Raw genomic sequence first — 16,262 nt, forward strand, 5'->3', positions numbered from 1 at the left:
TTATAATTATAGTATCTTACAGAATAGTTTCACTGCTCTAAAAAGTCTGTGCTCCACCTATTTATCCCTTCCTTTCTTTTTAATCTTTGGTAACCACTGATTTTTTTTTTTTAATTGGAAACTGTGTTTTTTCAGGACCCATCAGCTCCAAGTCAGGTAGTTGTTTCAGTCTAGTTGTGGAGGGTGCAGCTCAGTGGTCCATGCGGGGATTGAACCGGCAACCTTGGTGTTATGAGCCTGCACTCTAAGCAACTGAGCTAAACCCGCTGCCCCCACCACTGGTCTTTCTAATGTCTCCATAGCGTTGCTGTTTCCATAATGTCATATATCTGGTATCCTACAGTATGTATCCTTTTTAGATTGGCTTCTTTTACTTAGTGATATGCCTTTAAGGTTCTTCTGTATCTTTTCATGGCTTGATAGCTCATTTGTTCTTAGGGTTAAGTAGTATTCCATTGTTGGGATGGACCACAGATTATCTGTTCACCTACTGAAGGATATCTTGGTTGCGTTCAAGTTTTGGCAGTTATGGGTAAAGCTGTTAGAAACATCGGCATGTAGATTTTTGTGTGGATGTAAGTTTTGCTGGATCATAGGTCAGAGTAATAAATTAGAGACCTGTCACTCTACATCCTCACCAGCATTAAGCGTTGTGAGCGTTTGGAACTGGGTACCTCACTGTTGTTTTAATTTCCATTCCCCTAATGACATATGATGTTGGGCATCATTATATATGCTTATTTGCCATTTGTGTATCTTCTTTGGTGAGATATCTGTTAAGGTCTTTGGCCCAGTTTTTAACGGAGTTGTTTGTTTTCTTATTGTTGAGTTTGTGTTCTCTGTGTATTTTGGATAACAGTCTTTTATCAGATAGGTCTTCTCCAAATATTTTCTCCCAGTCTGTGGCTTCTCTTCTCAATCTCTTGACAGTATCTTTCATAGAGCAGAGGCTTTTAATTTTAATGAAGTCTAGCTTATCAATTATTTCTTTCATAGATTTTGCCTTTGGCTTTGTATCTATAGCCATCGCCATACCCAAGGTTGTTCAAATTTTCTCCTATATAGTCTTCTAAGAGTGCGATGATTTTTCATTTTACATTGAAGTGTATGATCTGTTTTGAACTAACGTTAATGAAGGGTATAACGTCTGTGCCTAGTTCTACTTTTTTTTGCATATGCATTATTTTTATATTTGCTCCTTTGTCGAAGATCAGTTGACTGCATTTGTGTTAGTCTATTTCTGGACTCTATTCTGTTCCATTGATCTATTTGTCTGTTCTTTTGCCAATACCATACTGTGTTACTTACCATTGCTTTATCGTAATTCTTGAAGTCAGGTATTGTCAGCCCTTTGACTTTGTTCTTCAGTAATGTGTTGGCTATTGTGGGTCTTTTGCCTTTGCATGTAAACTTTAGAATCCATTTGTTGATATCCAAAAAATAACTTGTTGGGATTGTATTGAATCTGTAGATCAAGTTGGGAAGAACTGACATCTTGGCAATATTGAGACTCCCTATCCATGAACATAGAATATCTTTCCATTTATTCTGCCTCCCTTTGATTTCTTTCATCAGAGTTTTATAATTTTCACCATATAAATTTGTACGTATTTTGTTAGATGAATGCCTATTTCAATTTGGGGGCACTGTTAATGTAAGTGGTATTGTGTTTTAAATTTCAAATTACGTTTGTTCATTGTTGATTTTTTTGTATATTAGCTTTTTGTATATTAGCTTTGTATCCTGTAACCTTGCTATAATCACTCACTAGTTCCAGGACATTTTTTTTTAATTGATTCTTTTGTCTCTTCTACATAGACAATCATGTCATCTGCAAACAACGACAGTTTTATTTCTTTCTTCCCTATCTCTATGCCTTTTATTTCCTTTTCTTGTCTTACTGTATTAACTAAGTCGTCTCTCCAATATGATGTTGAAAAGGAGTGGCAAGAGGGGACCTCCTTGCTTGTTCTTGGTCTTAGTGGGAAGGCTTTTATTGTCTCACTATTAAGTATGTTAGCTGTAGATTTTTTATAGGTGGTCTTCATCAGATTGAGGAAGGTCCCCACTATATCTAATTTGTTTAGAGGTTTTGTCATGAATGGGTGTTGGATTTTGTCAAATGCTTTTTCTACATATATTGATATGATCATGTGATTTTTCTGTTTCAGCCTGTTGATGTTGTGGATTACATTAATTGATTTTTGAATGTTGAACCAGCCTTGCATGCCTCAAATATGAGCAAATCTTACTTGGTTTGGGTGTGTGATTCTTTTTGTACATTGTTGGATTCAATTAACTAATGTTTTGTTGAGGATGTTTGCACCTATGTTCATTCATTCTTTCTTTAAAAAAAACTTAAAAAGAGAGATAACACCCTTAGCTTGGGGCCATACACAAAAAACTGCAGGCCGGGTTTGGTCAATGGGTTGTAATTTTGCCACCCCTTTCCTAGAGATTACAGTATGCATTTTTGATTTATTAAAGTAATATAATTGATACTTTTATCAATTAACATTAGCCTTTTCCAATAAAGTACAAGGACTCTATAATACTTATAATTCTACTTCTACTGACTTATATACCATTTATATCATGTATTTTAAGTCTATATATATTTAAATCCCACAAGATATTATTTTATGCAGTCAACATTCAGTTAGAATTATGCACATATTTATAGTTTTCAATGATCTTTCTTTAATTCTGCTTTGTCAAGTTTACATGTAAGAATTTTTCTTGTGTGTATGTGTATAATTTTTTTCACTTAGAACTGTAACGGTAATATTACATTGTGTTTGGCTTTTGTGGTTGAAGTCAGTCCTGTCTTTTTGTTGCTTATTTGAAGACACTTTGTCTCTTTCTGGCTGATTTTAGATTTTCCCATGGTTTTTGTTTTTTAGCTATTTTAATGTGTGGATATTTCTTTAATTTATGTGCTTGGGGTTTGTAGGATTTTTTTGAATCTAGAAGCTGATATCTTTCTCCAGTTTGGGGAAGTTGTCCACGCCTCTCCCCTCCCCCCTTTTTTTTTCAGGTATTGATTCTGCTCTATTCTTTCTCTCCTTTTCTTCTGTGACTCCAATTGCACGTCTGTTCAAATGACATTTCAAACTTTATTCTCTGTATTTCTTTTCTTTTTGTATTTTCTCTTTTTACTTTATCTTGAATATATTCTTTCACCCTGTCTACCAATTCCTTCTTAATCCATGTCTAATTGGGGCTGTTATACCTGCTCATTGAACTATTAATTATAATTTTTCATTTTTAGACTTTCCATTGATTTCTGTTTTTGGTTTCTAATTCTCTCAAAAAATTCTCAGCCTTATTTTCTATTGCCTTGCACACAATAATAATATATAAAATTTTATTTTAGAAAGGTTGTCTGATAACTTTAATAGTAAGACCCTTGCTTTTCTATTGTCCGTTTTGTTTTGTTTTTTGTGGCCTTAATTTATATTGCTTTATCATCCCATGGACTTTTTTTTATTGTGTCACTTTTTATTTGTAAACTTGTTTTTTAGAGCAATTTGAATAATTGCTAATATCTTTCTTTTGAATTATTCTTATTCCTAAGAGGCAGCCTGTAATGTATCCAGCTTTTATTGTTCTTAGCAGGAGACTTGATCCAAATTATCTAGTCCTCTATTACCTGAAATAGAAGACTATCTTAATATTTCTTGGTATAAGAGATAGATAATGCATTTTTTTTTCACAGTGTTTAAGGTAATTGAGTTGGGGTTTTCTCTTTTTAGCTAAAAGCCTCCTTATAGAATTAATATAAAAAAATAGAAGTTCTGGGCCGGCCAAGTAGCTCAGCTGGTTAAGAGCTCGCTTGGGAGCACCAGTTCTGAGCAGCAGGGCTGCAGTTCGGATCCCACATTGAGGGCCAGTGATGCTAGCCCTCTACAGCTAAGATGATGAACAACAGCTTGACCTGGACCTGGGCTGCTATGAGTCGCCTGCGACGGCATAGGCTGCAGCAGGCTGCCGTGAGCTATGTGAGTGGCTGGCAGCCAGCGTGAGTGGCTGGTAGCCGGCGTGAGCTACCGGGAACCGCTGTGAGCGGCTGACCAATGACCGGTGACCGATTGCCTCACCCGGGAAGAGCACAATGATCATACCAACATGGGCCAGTGAAGCGACGTCCTCTACAACCAGACTGAAGAACAAAACAGCAATTTGTCTACCTGTCTGTTCCCCTTCCCCTATTCCCCAACGCTCTTCCCCTCCCCGCAATTCCCCAATAAAATCTTTAAAAAAAAAGTTCTTTCTTTGGAACCTTGACTCTAGAATAGTGGAATCACTATTGAAGGTCAGAGAAGGAATTGCGTTTTATGAGGCCTTTCTATCTATGACGTATGACACTAGATATCTATTTGGAGGACGATCATAACTAGATTTTCAAAGATTATTATTGATAATTTGATTACTACTAAACTGGAGAACTGAATATGTTATATGTGCAAAATACTTAAAAATAGATATAAAATTCATTCTGACCTTGGTAAGACTCACACAAATAGGCAGATAGTTTTCTGTGATTCTTAAATATTTCTAAAGGAGAAAATTCTGAAAAGACTATTGGCAGATGCAACCCAGTGGCTCATAACTTTAAGTTTGAGGCAAGAAGTTCTTTTCAAATCTAATCTATTTTATTTAAACCCATTCATATCCAATCATCACAGAAATAGAGAACAGTTAGTGATTATAATCCATACTATGGCCTGTTTTTATCAGTGTAGGACTCATAAACCCAGACAAAAGCTGTATGAACAAAGGCATGATGTGCATATTTGTTCAGGGGAAGCTGGAGTAGGATGTTTTTGGCAGATGGTAGGAAATGAGACTAAACAAGGTAAATTGAGGCTGATTGTGTAGGGCCTTGAAATACTGGAGTGTTTTGACTTTGTCACATAGTAAATAAGAACTTTTGAGTGAGAGTGAGAAGTCAAATCAAAAGTTTTGAATATTTATCTGACAGTGCTTTGTGGGGTAGACCATATTGGAAACAGGGATAACATAAAGCTCTAATTATAAAGTAGTTATAAAGTGATAAGAGCCTGACTTTTTGTGGTTAACTAGGAATGAAGATAATGGAATGCATTTTAAAGAAGAATATTTGGTGTTTTTATGGGAGGTTGAGAGAGAACACAGAGAAGGCTTTGGATGTTAAGTGTGGATGAATGGTAGCATTATATTAGTATTTATACCAGAAGCTAGAAAATCAGGTTAGAGGTAGATTGAAAGCAAAGATGATGAATTTGGTTTAAGATAACTTGAATTTTACCTGAAAAATTGTTTTTGTAATTATTAAAAAGAAAATTTAACAATAAAATTATTGAAGTATAAGGAGGAAGTTGTCCTATGGAGGAGTCCCCCCATTATTATTTCTCCAGAAGTTACTATTATTATCAACTTGGTGTATATTATTTGACTGTATGTAAGTATGTATGTGTTTTTGTGTTTCATTCATAATCTCCATCTTTCTGTGGGGGCAGTAGAGACAGATGTAACTTCTTTTTAGTGCATAGTATAAATGTACCTTTATTTTTGGAAGTTTAGGTTATTTCTGATTTTTCTTTTTTTAAATTAAAAACAATGCAAAGGAAATTCTTTGTAATTATTTTTGGGTATTTTTCCAACTATTTTCATAGAATAAATACCTAGGATTGGGGCAGTGGTCAAGCAGATTTATCATTTTGATACAGGTAAATTTCCAGGGAGGTTCGTTTTAATTTTTGTGTGCATGTGTGCAAATTAACAATTGTTAATTTTTGTGTGTGTGTGTTGAAGGAAGTATATTATACATTTTGTGTGTGATGCCTATTGGTGATGTGTGATAATGGATTCTAGCTTTGTTAGTCACTAAAATTAACATATGAAAAGGTAATAAAATGGTAAACATCATCGTGGAACAGGAGAAATCCTCCTGGTTTGGGAAAAATACAAAAGCACAATATATACCAGGTGTGATCACAAAATATGGTGACTGCTGTTGCCAAGTGCCATCCAACAGAAAGACAGGGATCTTCAATATGGGAAATGGCACATCGACCCTTAGTAACAGTGTGTGACAAGTTTCATCTTGTACGGTGCAGTCAGTCGGGTGTGAGCTACAGTTAAAGTGTGCCATAAGTCATCCTCCATCGTGACAATGTTCCGTGTCACACATCGCTTCTGGTATATGACAGTTTCTGTCAAATAAAAACATTACAGTGTGTCCTCCTCCACCTTATTCATTGGTCTGGTACTGTGCTACTTCTGGCTCTTCCCCAAAGTCAAAATGACCATGAAAGGTAAATGTTTTTAGTCGATTCAGGACATCGAGGCAGCCATGACAGTGCAACTGAAGACACTCATAAGAGGACTTCCAGAGCTGCTTCAGAAAGTGGCAAGAATGATGGGATAAGTGTGTTCAAAGCAAGGGGCAATATTTTGAGAGGGATTAACGGCAATGTGTCTTTTACTGTAATATTTTTTTTTAATTTAAACATTTACCATATTTTTTTATCATACCTCATATATGTGTGTTTGCATAAGAGCTCAAATTGGACATGAGGTAATGGTGGTGGCGATTGAGAAAGGGATATCCTGAAATTAGTGAATTCCTGAAAACTACTTCCAGTAGATTTTAGTACCTAAAAGGAAGGAGATAAATCATTTTAACTTTATTTTATAAAATGTTTAGGTTTTAGTGAATTTGATTCCCATGGGGAGTTAACTCCCATTTTAAAGAAAGAATATTTACTGTCAATTCAACTGGAATTAAAAAAAAATGTTCATTTTAGCTTGAAAATATTTTTCCCTAGTAGTGGAAATAAAAGGTAGCTTTGGATTTTCTAAGGTAGGTTAAGCTTCTAGCTAATTAAAATTAAACCCTATAATGCCTTGTGGTGGTATTAGAAACTATGAGATAGGTTTATTGTATTTTTTTATCTCTTAAAAATTAATTTGGATCAAAGAGCAGAATCAAAATTACATGCCAATTTTATGATCCAGTTCATTAATTATATGGCAAATGTATACTCTTGACAGAATGATGTTGTGGCAGCTGCTATAAACAGTTCACTCTGCGCCTATGCAGATTGAATCCTGGTGCACAGTTAACATAATAGTAAGGTGTAAAGTATCCTTGGAGGCCTTTTTCTCCATTAAAATACAGTTTGACAGGAAACCAAAGCAATCCCAATTTTAGTTTAAAAATCTAATGTAATATGCATACATCACATTAATTTATCAGAAATGATGTATTTCAAGCAAGACTGAGTAGTTTAAGTAATTTAGGCTAAAGATCCTTTCTTGAGTAACAAAAGGTAATTCATGATAACCCATGACTGAGGGAGATACTTTTAAGGAAAAAAATATATGAGTATAATAGTTTTGAGAAAGACTAATGAAGTTAAAGGGGACAGAATTACTTTGATTAAAATATTTGTTTTTAATTATTTACAATAATAACACTGTCATTTTTTGTACTTTCAAATATAGGTGAGTAATTTATTTTTCATTTTTTTAAATTAAATTTATTGGGGTGACAATAGTAAAATTATATAGGTTTCAAGTTTATACTTCTATAATACATCATCTATATATCACATCGTGTGATCATTTTTCACTTTTCAATAAAACAAACATTTAGTAACTTCCATAATCCTGGGTTAGTGCTTTTGGGGATAGCTGATGTGATTTAGTTTCCTGTTCCTAGCACAGTGTGTAACATGTAAGAGTGGTCAATATTTATTCATTGACGAATTTCTCATCTGAGTTGGTGCCCTGAGTGCAGTTCACCTTGTATCAAATAAAAGACCCGGTGTTGCATTAATTACAGACATAGTTACTTGCTGAAGGTAATCTTTGTGAAGACTGTGTTTCTCCCCAGCCATTTACCAAGTTCCAAATGGCTTTACCCTTGGTTTTGGGGTAAGGATTTTATACCAGGATCCACCCTTGAAGTTTACCCCATTAGCTTTGGGAAACATCTGGGATTTGTGAATCCAGGAGCACCTAAACTGGAAAAGTCAGTACTTGTAGTTAGGTTAATACCTGAAGATGTGACTTGGTGGTCATAGAAACTGCGTGGAAGTAAAGACGTTTTGGTAAAGTATGATTCAACTTTATTCTTGAATTTTGTTTTTTGAATAATTGAAAATCTGAAAATTGGGTTTTAGTATAGAAATGATAAGGAGAATAATAAGTGATAAAAATATATAACACTTGAGGAAGTTCACTAATTGTTAATTAAGTGTATTTCTCTGTGCAGGTATAAAATTGGCCTCCCAAGATTCTGTCCTAACAAGAAGGAAGTGGAAAATACTCTTGGAAATAAAATTGAGACAGTAAGAAGGCCAGAATTTATTTGTACATGGTTGTCAGCTCACCTACCAAGATGGACACTTTTCCCACCAATTTTCCTCCTGGTGGAGACAGTGAGATGACAGGTTCTCACTCTGAGTTCCAAAATATGTTAATTGATGAAAGGTTACGATGTGCTCATCATAAAACTAATTATCAGACTCTGAAAACTGAACACACAAGGTAAATTACTTAAATTTGGAGATGACGGGCTCTATTAAAAATTTTTTTGAATGTTTGCTCTGGAACATACAGTATTATTTTGTTATTTTGCAGTATATACATTTAAAACTTTTAATACAGTAGTTTTTTGCTTTAAAATGACTTTTTAAAAAACTAAGAATGCTATCAAGTAGGTTATGAATTTATAAAAGTCTTGTTTTGAAAGTAGCAAGACATAAAATTAAATGTATTGGATGGCTAAATTTGTTTTTTCTTTTCAAAGTAAAATTACATTCAGAAACTACAGTGTTAATAATTAAATGAAACTATAAAGAGAACACATTTGCAATTTTAGTGGAATATATGATATTGGTCTTATTCTGTAGTGTTGGTTGACTTTACGTAAAGAGATGCAATTAGAAAGCAAAGGATACACTTAAAATTGAATTCTTCTAATTTTAAAAATCAGGTTGCAAGATGAGTACATAAAGTCACAAAATGAACTCAAGCGCCTGATGAATGAAAAGCAAACTAACCAGGAAAAACTACAGCTGCTGCTTGAAGAACTAAGAGAGGAATTAGTACAGAAAACTAACGACTTAGAAGAAATGAAGCTGCAGGTAAGAAAATATACTTGAGTTAATATAAAAATAGTCAGATGTTTAGTGGAAGTAAGTAATTTTGGTAAATTCTGTCTGTACTCTTAAGTATTTTGCTATATCCCAACTGGTCTAATTTAATTCTCTTTCTTATATTATTCTAGAAAGTTCGCTACCATGTTAGGGTTTAGCTGCGATACTGTTATTTTATGTAAATTTCTTACCTATTCTGATTTAAATAATATTTCACTGTTCAGAATAATTGAGAGAAAGGCCAGGTTTAATTGATAAAAATTCAGAATTAAAGAATATTTTTTAAAGAAAGATTTACAGTAAAACCTTGGATTGCTGGTAACTTGGTTTGCGAGTGTTCCGCAAGATGCTCAAACATTTCTAATACATTTTAATGTGGTAAAGGAGTGATCTCTTGCAATACGAGTAGTTTGTTTCCAGAACGAATTATGCTCGCAAACCAAGGTATTACTGTACTGTTTTTCACTAAAGTATTGTAACTGAAATTAAGCTAAAAAAGTCTGATAGTTATTTTTAAGGAGCTTCTTAAAAGACACTGTGAAAATAATATATGCACATAATTTATGTGCACAATGTAAGGTAAATGGAGCCTTTAAAGCAAAAGATCGTTGGTACTTACGTACCGACTATAGTTTCTTTAATTAGTTTTCACAGTTTTTAATTTGCCAAGGAAGTAGAGGAAAGCTAAACTTCGGCACCAGTCAAACTAGCTATAAATTTCAAATTAGTAGTGATATTCCTGTATTCATTTAATCTCCAAATAGCACCAGCTGTTTATTTCTGCTTATCTACTATTTGATACAAATAATAAGGTGTTATTACTACCAGAGTTATAAGTTGATAAAGTAAAAAGCCATCTTTCGAGTGATCTAGTATGGCACATCACCCAACTCATGGATTCCTTTGGGAGCAGTGTTGGAAGAAGTTTGCCATTCAGTATCTCCTTGAAATCTTCCATAGTGGGGAACACTACCACTAAACTTGGGTTGGAGCCTTTACTGTGCTTACTGTTTTGTTTAGAGGAATATTTAGGACATTTAAACAAAACAAAACAAAACAAAACTGCAGAGGGAAATACAGTTTAAGGCGTTAGAATTGGATTAATTTGTTTTGCAGAAGTTGAGAAACCTGTATGAATGGAATCTGTGAGCACTGAATGAACCCAAGGTATTGAGAGTATTCTGCAGGCATTACAAATGTAATGACTGTCTCTTGAGAGTAACATCTATACAGGCTGATTTGTACCAAGTACATGCAAACAGTAAGCTTAAGAAGACTGGAGTGGCTATATTAATATCAGATAAAATAGACTTCAAGACAGAGTATCACTAAAGATAAAAAGGACATTTTTATAACAAAAAAAAGGGTCAGTTTACCAGGAGGATGATGACCTTCAACAAATAGCTATGTTTCTGTGCCTTAGTTTTCTCATATGGTAAAGGGGATAAAAGTTGTTATCGAACAGGAGTTGTTGTGATGACCAATGAGATAATTTATATTTTTAGTACATCATATGGCACATAGTAGGTACTCATAAATGATGGCTATTTTTTATTCTATTTGAATGCAGGCCCCATGAGGGCAGGAACTTTTTTTCAGTGTGCCTCCCGTACTCAAGGCAGTGCTAGAAAATGTTTGTGGAATGAATGACATGAATAAATAGAATAAATGAATGAGTGAGAATTGTTCTGTTCATACTGTATAATATTGCACTTCTTGTTTTATACACACCTAGACCCTCTGTGTCTTAGAGTTGATAATCATCTAGTTCTGTTTCATATCTGTTGTGAGTTGAATTGTGTCCCCTAAAAAGGTATGTTGAAGTTCTAACTCCCAGTACAGTGATCTTAGTTTGGAGATAGGGTCTTTGCAGACCTGACTGGTTAAGACGAGCCCATACTGAAGTATGTTGAGCCCTTAATCCAATATGCCTGGTTCCTTATAAGAAGAGGAGAAGAGACACAGAGCGAGAAACACACAGGTGGTGGAGAGTGGGGGACGGGAAGGAGGTCCTGTGATCACAGAAGCAGAGATTGAAGTGCTGCAGCTGCCAAGGAGCGCCAAGGAGCGCCAGCCACCTTCAGCAGCTTGGACGGAGGCAAGGAAAGATTCACCCACAGTTTTCAGAGGGAGCATGGCCTTGCTGACGCCTTGATTTTGGACTTCTGGCCTCCAGAACTGTGAGACAATACATTTCTGTTGTGTTAAACCACCTGGTTTGGCTCTTTTTGTTATGGCAGCCCTGGGAAACGAATACACTATCCAAAGTAGTTCCTTTTTGGAACACCTATGGCACATGGGTCTTCATTCTCTGCTTCAGGGCTGTCATGCTAGAGAACCCGGTGAACTTTTAAAGTGATCCAGTTCCCTTTATGGACTGGAATATGGTAAGCATTTTCTGTCTTGTATTGCAATGAAATCATCCTCCCTGTAGTCTCCCTGTTTGTTCTTGTACTGTTCTTTGGATCTGCACAAAATAATAGTACTTTTCTCCACATGATAACTTCCCAAATGTTTGCTGAAAAACATAATTTATCTGGTAAATTTCTGTTTTCCAAGATAAACATGCCTGGTTTCTATGTGATATTTATCTGGCAAAAATTAACTAAAGAAACATCTATGCATATCCATACATATATTGAAGCAATTTAGCTATTTGCTTTAATGGATGTTTGCAATTTGTACAAATTGTGAGTTAAGTTCAGTAAATTCAAGAGAGTAAGATCAGCAAGAAATATTTCAGTGAAGGTTTCTGAAAGATGATTATTTTAAAAATATACATGTATTATCTTGTCTACCTGCAAAATACCTTTTCTGAGTTGAGATTTAATATTCCTTTGCCTTTTATAGAAAAACGATATGAAAGACATTCATTTAAAGAATAATTCTGGGTCACGTGTAGTTGTAGTGAATGAGAATAACAATAGTGCCTGGCTCAGAGGATGATTGTAAAGATGAAAATGAGACAACACATAGTGTTAGCATAGTGCTTTGATGTAGTAAATGGTTAGAACATGTTAGCTATTATTGTTATTATGTTAGCAAAACCTTTTAAAAAAAAATGGGAGTCATCTGATATATTTCTGATAAAAAATTTTTAAAATTAGTTTACCAAAATCGTACATGTTTTCTTTGTGCTAGGCAATGAAAACTATATAACTCAATATGTTTACTATTTTATTTGGTGTTAGAAAGCTCAGAGCAAAATTTATTACTCAGTTTCAGTCATTAATTTGTTAAGACTATCTGGCACAGCAATATTTGCCCTCTTAAATTAAAACATTAAAACATTCTTTGAAAAATATTGGCCTATTTTATGTTAATATGCAAGTGTTAGAATGTTAAAGATTTGTTTTTATAGATTTAATATAGGTAGTGACACACAGACTGTTGGATGATAAAGCATTCTTGTAAGTTTCTTTTGAGACAAGTAGTCGCAGTATTCCATTAGAAGTCTAAGACACAGCATAATTTCCTCTTAAAATGGCATGGGGAAAATCCTCTAATTCTGTCTATGCCTCTGATGTATGTGTGCTTTGAAAGAGAGGGGTAAGGAGGGAAGATAGATCTTTTATTTTTTTTTAATGTGTGTGCTTGTTTTTAATAAGATTTTTAGACAATAAAGAAAAATCTTACGGAGACCCTTTTTTAGAGACCTTATAGATCATGAGATTCACTTGTAGTTACCAATTTCAGTGTCCTTTATTCCTTTTGTATAGATTCTGGTTCCATCTGTCTTGGAACCAGAAGTCCTTGGCAGCTGCAGCACTTTTCCTACTGTCTTAAGGACATTCATTATTAACATGTTATAATGCAAATCTAGTGAGAAATTTTTTCAGCTTTTATATATCTAAAAATAATTTTTTTAAGGTATTTTTGCTGAGTATTGAATCTATCTAGACAGTTTTAACCCCCAGTACTCTGAAGATGTTGTTCTACTGTCTTCTCACTTAACGGTGTTTCATGCTGTCATCATCCTTAACTTTGTTCTGTGTATTCAGTGTCTTTTTTTTTTTGGTGGTTTTTTTTTTCTTTTTTATTGGCTGCTCTTAAGATTTTACTTTTATTGCTGATTTTGAGCAATTTGATTGCCATGCCTTTGCACTTTTCTTCATGTTTCTGATGCTGGGGTTTATTGGACTTCTTGGGTCTGGGTTTATAGTTTTATCAAACTTAGAAAATTTTTCGAAATCTCATTTTTTTTTTTTTTTGCCTGCTCTTTCATCTCCTTTGGGGACTCCAATGTTAGGCCACTTAAAGTTCTCCTATAGTTCACTGATACTGTATTTTTAATCTTTTTTGTCTTTTTGTTTCATTTTGGATAGTTTCTGTTGTCATGTCTTCAAGTTTGCTGATCTTTTTTTCTGCAATGTCTAATCTGCCACTAAGTCCACACAGTGTATTTTTCACTGCAGAAATTGTAGTTTTTATCTTGAAGTCTAGTTTTGGTCTTTTCATATCTTCCTTATCTTAACATGTTTCTTCTTTTATCTAGCTTTTTGAACGTACTGAATTCAGTTAATGTCTTTGCTAATTCTAACATTTCCTGGGTTGGTTTTGGTTGGTTGATTTTCTTTTCCTGTATATTGTGAGTAGTATTTTCCTGCTTTTTTCATGCCTGGTCAGTTTTTCTCGTAAATTTTACTTTTCTGAGTGCTAGGTATTTTGTGTTTTGATAACTGTTCTTCCTGGGTCTTGTTAAATGGGAGCAGATCAGTATTTAATGCAGAGCTAATTACTTCCCACTGCTGGGGCCCTTCTCAGTGCTCCACGAGTTTCCCTATGAAATGGAGTTTTTCAGTTTGGCTTTTGGAAAAAGGAAATATTCTTAGCTGTGTATAATTGGGTAGTGATGCCTCTAATCCTTTCAGGTAGTGCTTTTCCTGGCCTTAGGTATTTTCCTTACGGGCATAAGCTGCTGATCAGTACTCTACTGAATGAGTCGAGAGGGACCTTTTACAGATCTTCATAATCTTCTTTCTGTGCCACGCTCCTCGCAGCCACCCTGTTTTGTGACTCTAGCCACACTTATCTCCCTGGATTCTCAGTCAGGAGTCCATGAGACGTTGCCTGGGTATCCCCTCATGTGCCATGACTTGGAAGCTTTTACAAGCTCACTTTCCTTGTTTTCTGCCATTCAAGCATCTTTGTCACTTCATTATATACAGTGCCTTGAAAACTATTGTTTGATTTTTGTCCGTTCTTTGATTCAGGCAAGAGAGTAAAGCTAGTCTCTATTGTGCCATATGTTGGAAATGGAAGCACTTTTATTTTAAATTAACTTTTAATTATGGAAATCTCAAACAAGTATAAAAGACCTTTGAATAATGTCATTTCGTAATGTCATTTCATTCTAATGTTGATGAGAAAAATAATCAATTACTGGCTGGGGCCATTGTTTGTGTGGAGTTTACACTTTCTCTCCATGTCTGTGTGGGTTTTCTCTGAGTACTCTGGTTTTCTCCCACATCCCAAGATGTATGTACCTGTGAGGTTAATTGGTGTGTCTAAATGGTCCCAGTATGAGTGAGTGTGGGTATGCATGAGTGGTCCATGGGAGGGCATCCTGTCCAGGGTGGGTTTCTGTCTTAAGCCCTGAGCTGCTGGGAGAGGCTTCAGTCATCTGCAACCCTGAACTGGAATAAGTGGATTGGAAAATCATTATCTTGCTTGTTTTTATATATCTTTCTTAAATGTATGTATAGCTCACATTTATCTCAGTGTTTCGTATTAGACATGTTTTGGGCCTTTATTTAGAAGTTTGATGATGTTTTTGTGACCAGAAATATGCCATAGGAATGTAACTTTTGTTTATATTCAATTAGCCTGTGGTGAAATTGGTTTTGTTATACGTCGTTTTGCTTGAAATCACAGTTTCTGAGAACCTATTGAAAGTGAGAGTTTACTATAGAGTATGTGGTGTGCTGCATCCTACATACTCATCACCCAGCATCAATAATTACTATCTCTGAGCCAGTCTTATCTTCTAACTCTCCCTACCCCCCACACACCCTGCCCCACCCCCAGCTCTCTCCCTCAGTCCCTGTGGATTATTTTGAAGCAAATCATCCTTCAGCCCTAAATATTTGATTATATATGAAGCCAAGGAGTTAAGACCCCCCTCAGAAAATACCATCAATTAAAAAAAAATAGAGTTATATGCTAGTTTGAACTAACAGCCACAGGAAGGAAGTTGTGTAGCACCCTGTTAACCATTATAGAACTTGCTTAGCCTAGGGCCTGTTAGGCTGCAGGGGTGGGGGTGGGGATAAATAACAAAGAGGGCATAAAGGATAATAGTATACAATGAGTAAGAGTCACGGGCTATGTAGCTTCTACGCCTGCACATAAGATAACCTAGTAACGTGCATTGTTAAGATGGTTTTTCAGCTCACAAAATGAGTGACCAACTGAAACTGAGGATCCTAATTTAATGTAGAATTTGATTTAATACATATTTTCTGTTCAATAGCTTCACAACATACCCTCCCTATAAGCCTTAGCCCTTTGCCTAACAATTCATTAACCCCCTGATGCAGCCAGAAACCATGGCCATGCCTAGACTAAGAGTTACAGATACGGGTTTCTGTTAAGCTCAAGAAAACATCATGGCCTGAGTTGTGTTTCAGCTCCTGAGCCCTAAAGCAGAGTGACTCTCTGGCCACATCCTCAGGAAGCCAGACTGAGGGACACCAAAGCCGACCTCAAGACCTCAAACAATGATTTACTGCCCATACTTCACTCTTAACCAATCAGCAAGACCTGTGACCCCAAGCCCCGATTCATGGTGACTTGTGAGTTTTGCTGTATAAAACCTCTTGTCTGTAAACCATCAAGGAGTTTGGGCCTTTGAGCATGAGCTTCCTGTTCTCCTGGGTGGTGCCATTCATAATACAATAGCCAGTCTTGCTCCGTTGCAGTTCTTGGTGTTTAGTGCTTGGGTCAGCTAGCACCGGCTGGATGAACTCTTTCTGTTCAGTAACATGTATCTCTGTTATGTACAAGGCAATCCCAATTTAAAAGCATTACCACAATAGCATCATCATACCTAAAAGCAATTAAGGAATATTATTTCTTAATAGTATATCTTCATTCAGGTTTCCTGCAGTTTTG

The 16,262-nt window shown here is 35.4% G+C and overlaps 1 protein-coding gene across 1 annotated transcript in view; it reads left to right on the forward strand.

Annotated features, from left to right (window-relative positions):
- The window catches only part of CEP83 (centrosomal protein 83), a 119,456-nt gene that overhangs the window by 34,593 nt on the left and 68,601 nt on the right, over nt 1-16,262 (forward strand). The window contains exons 2-3 of the mRNA XM_019661262.1: nt 8,264-8,538; nt 8,987-9,137. Coding sequence (XP_019516807.1) covers nt 8,366-8,538; nt 8,987-9,137 — 324 coding nt within the window. The 5' untranslated portion in view covers nt 8,264-8,365. The remainder of the gene's footprint in view (nt 1-8,263; nt 8,539-8,986; nt 9,138-16,262) is intronic.

Source organism: Hipposideros armiger, unplaced genomic scaffold, assembly GCF_001890085.2.
Source record: "Hipposideros armiger isolate ML-2016 unplaced genomic scaffold, ASM189008v1 scaffold_342, whole genome shotgun sequence".
NCBI lineage: Eukaryota > Metazoa > Chordata > Mammalia > Chiroptera > Hipposideridae > Hipposideros > Hipposideros armiger.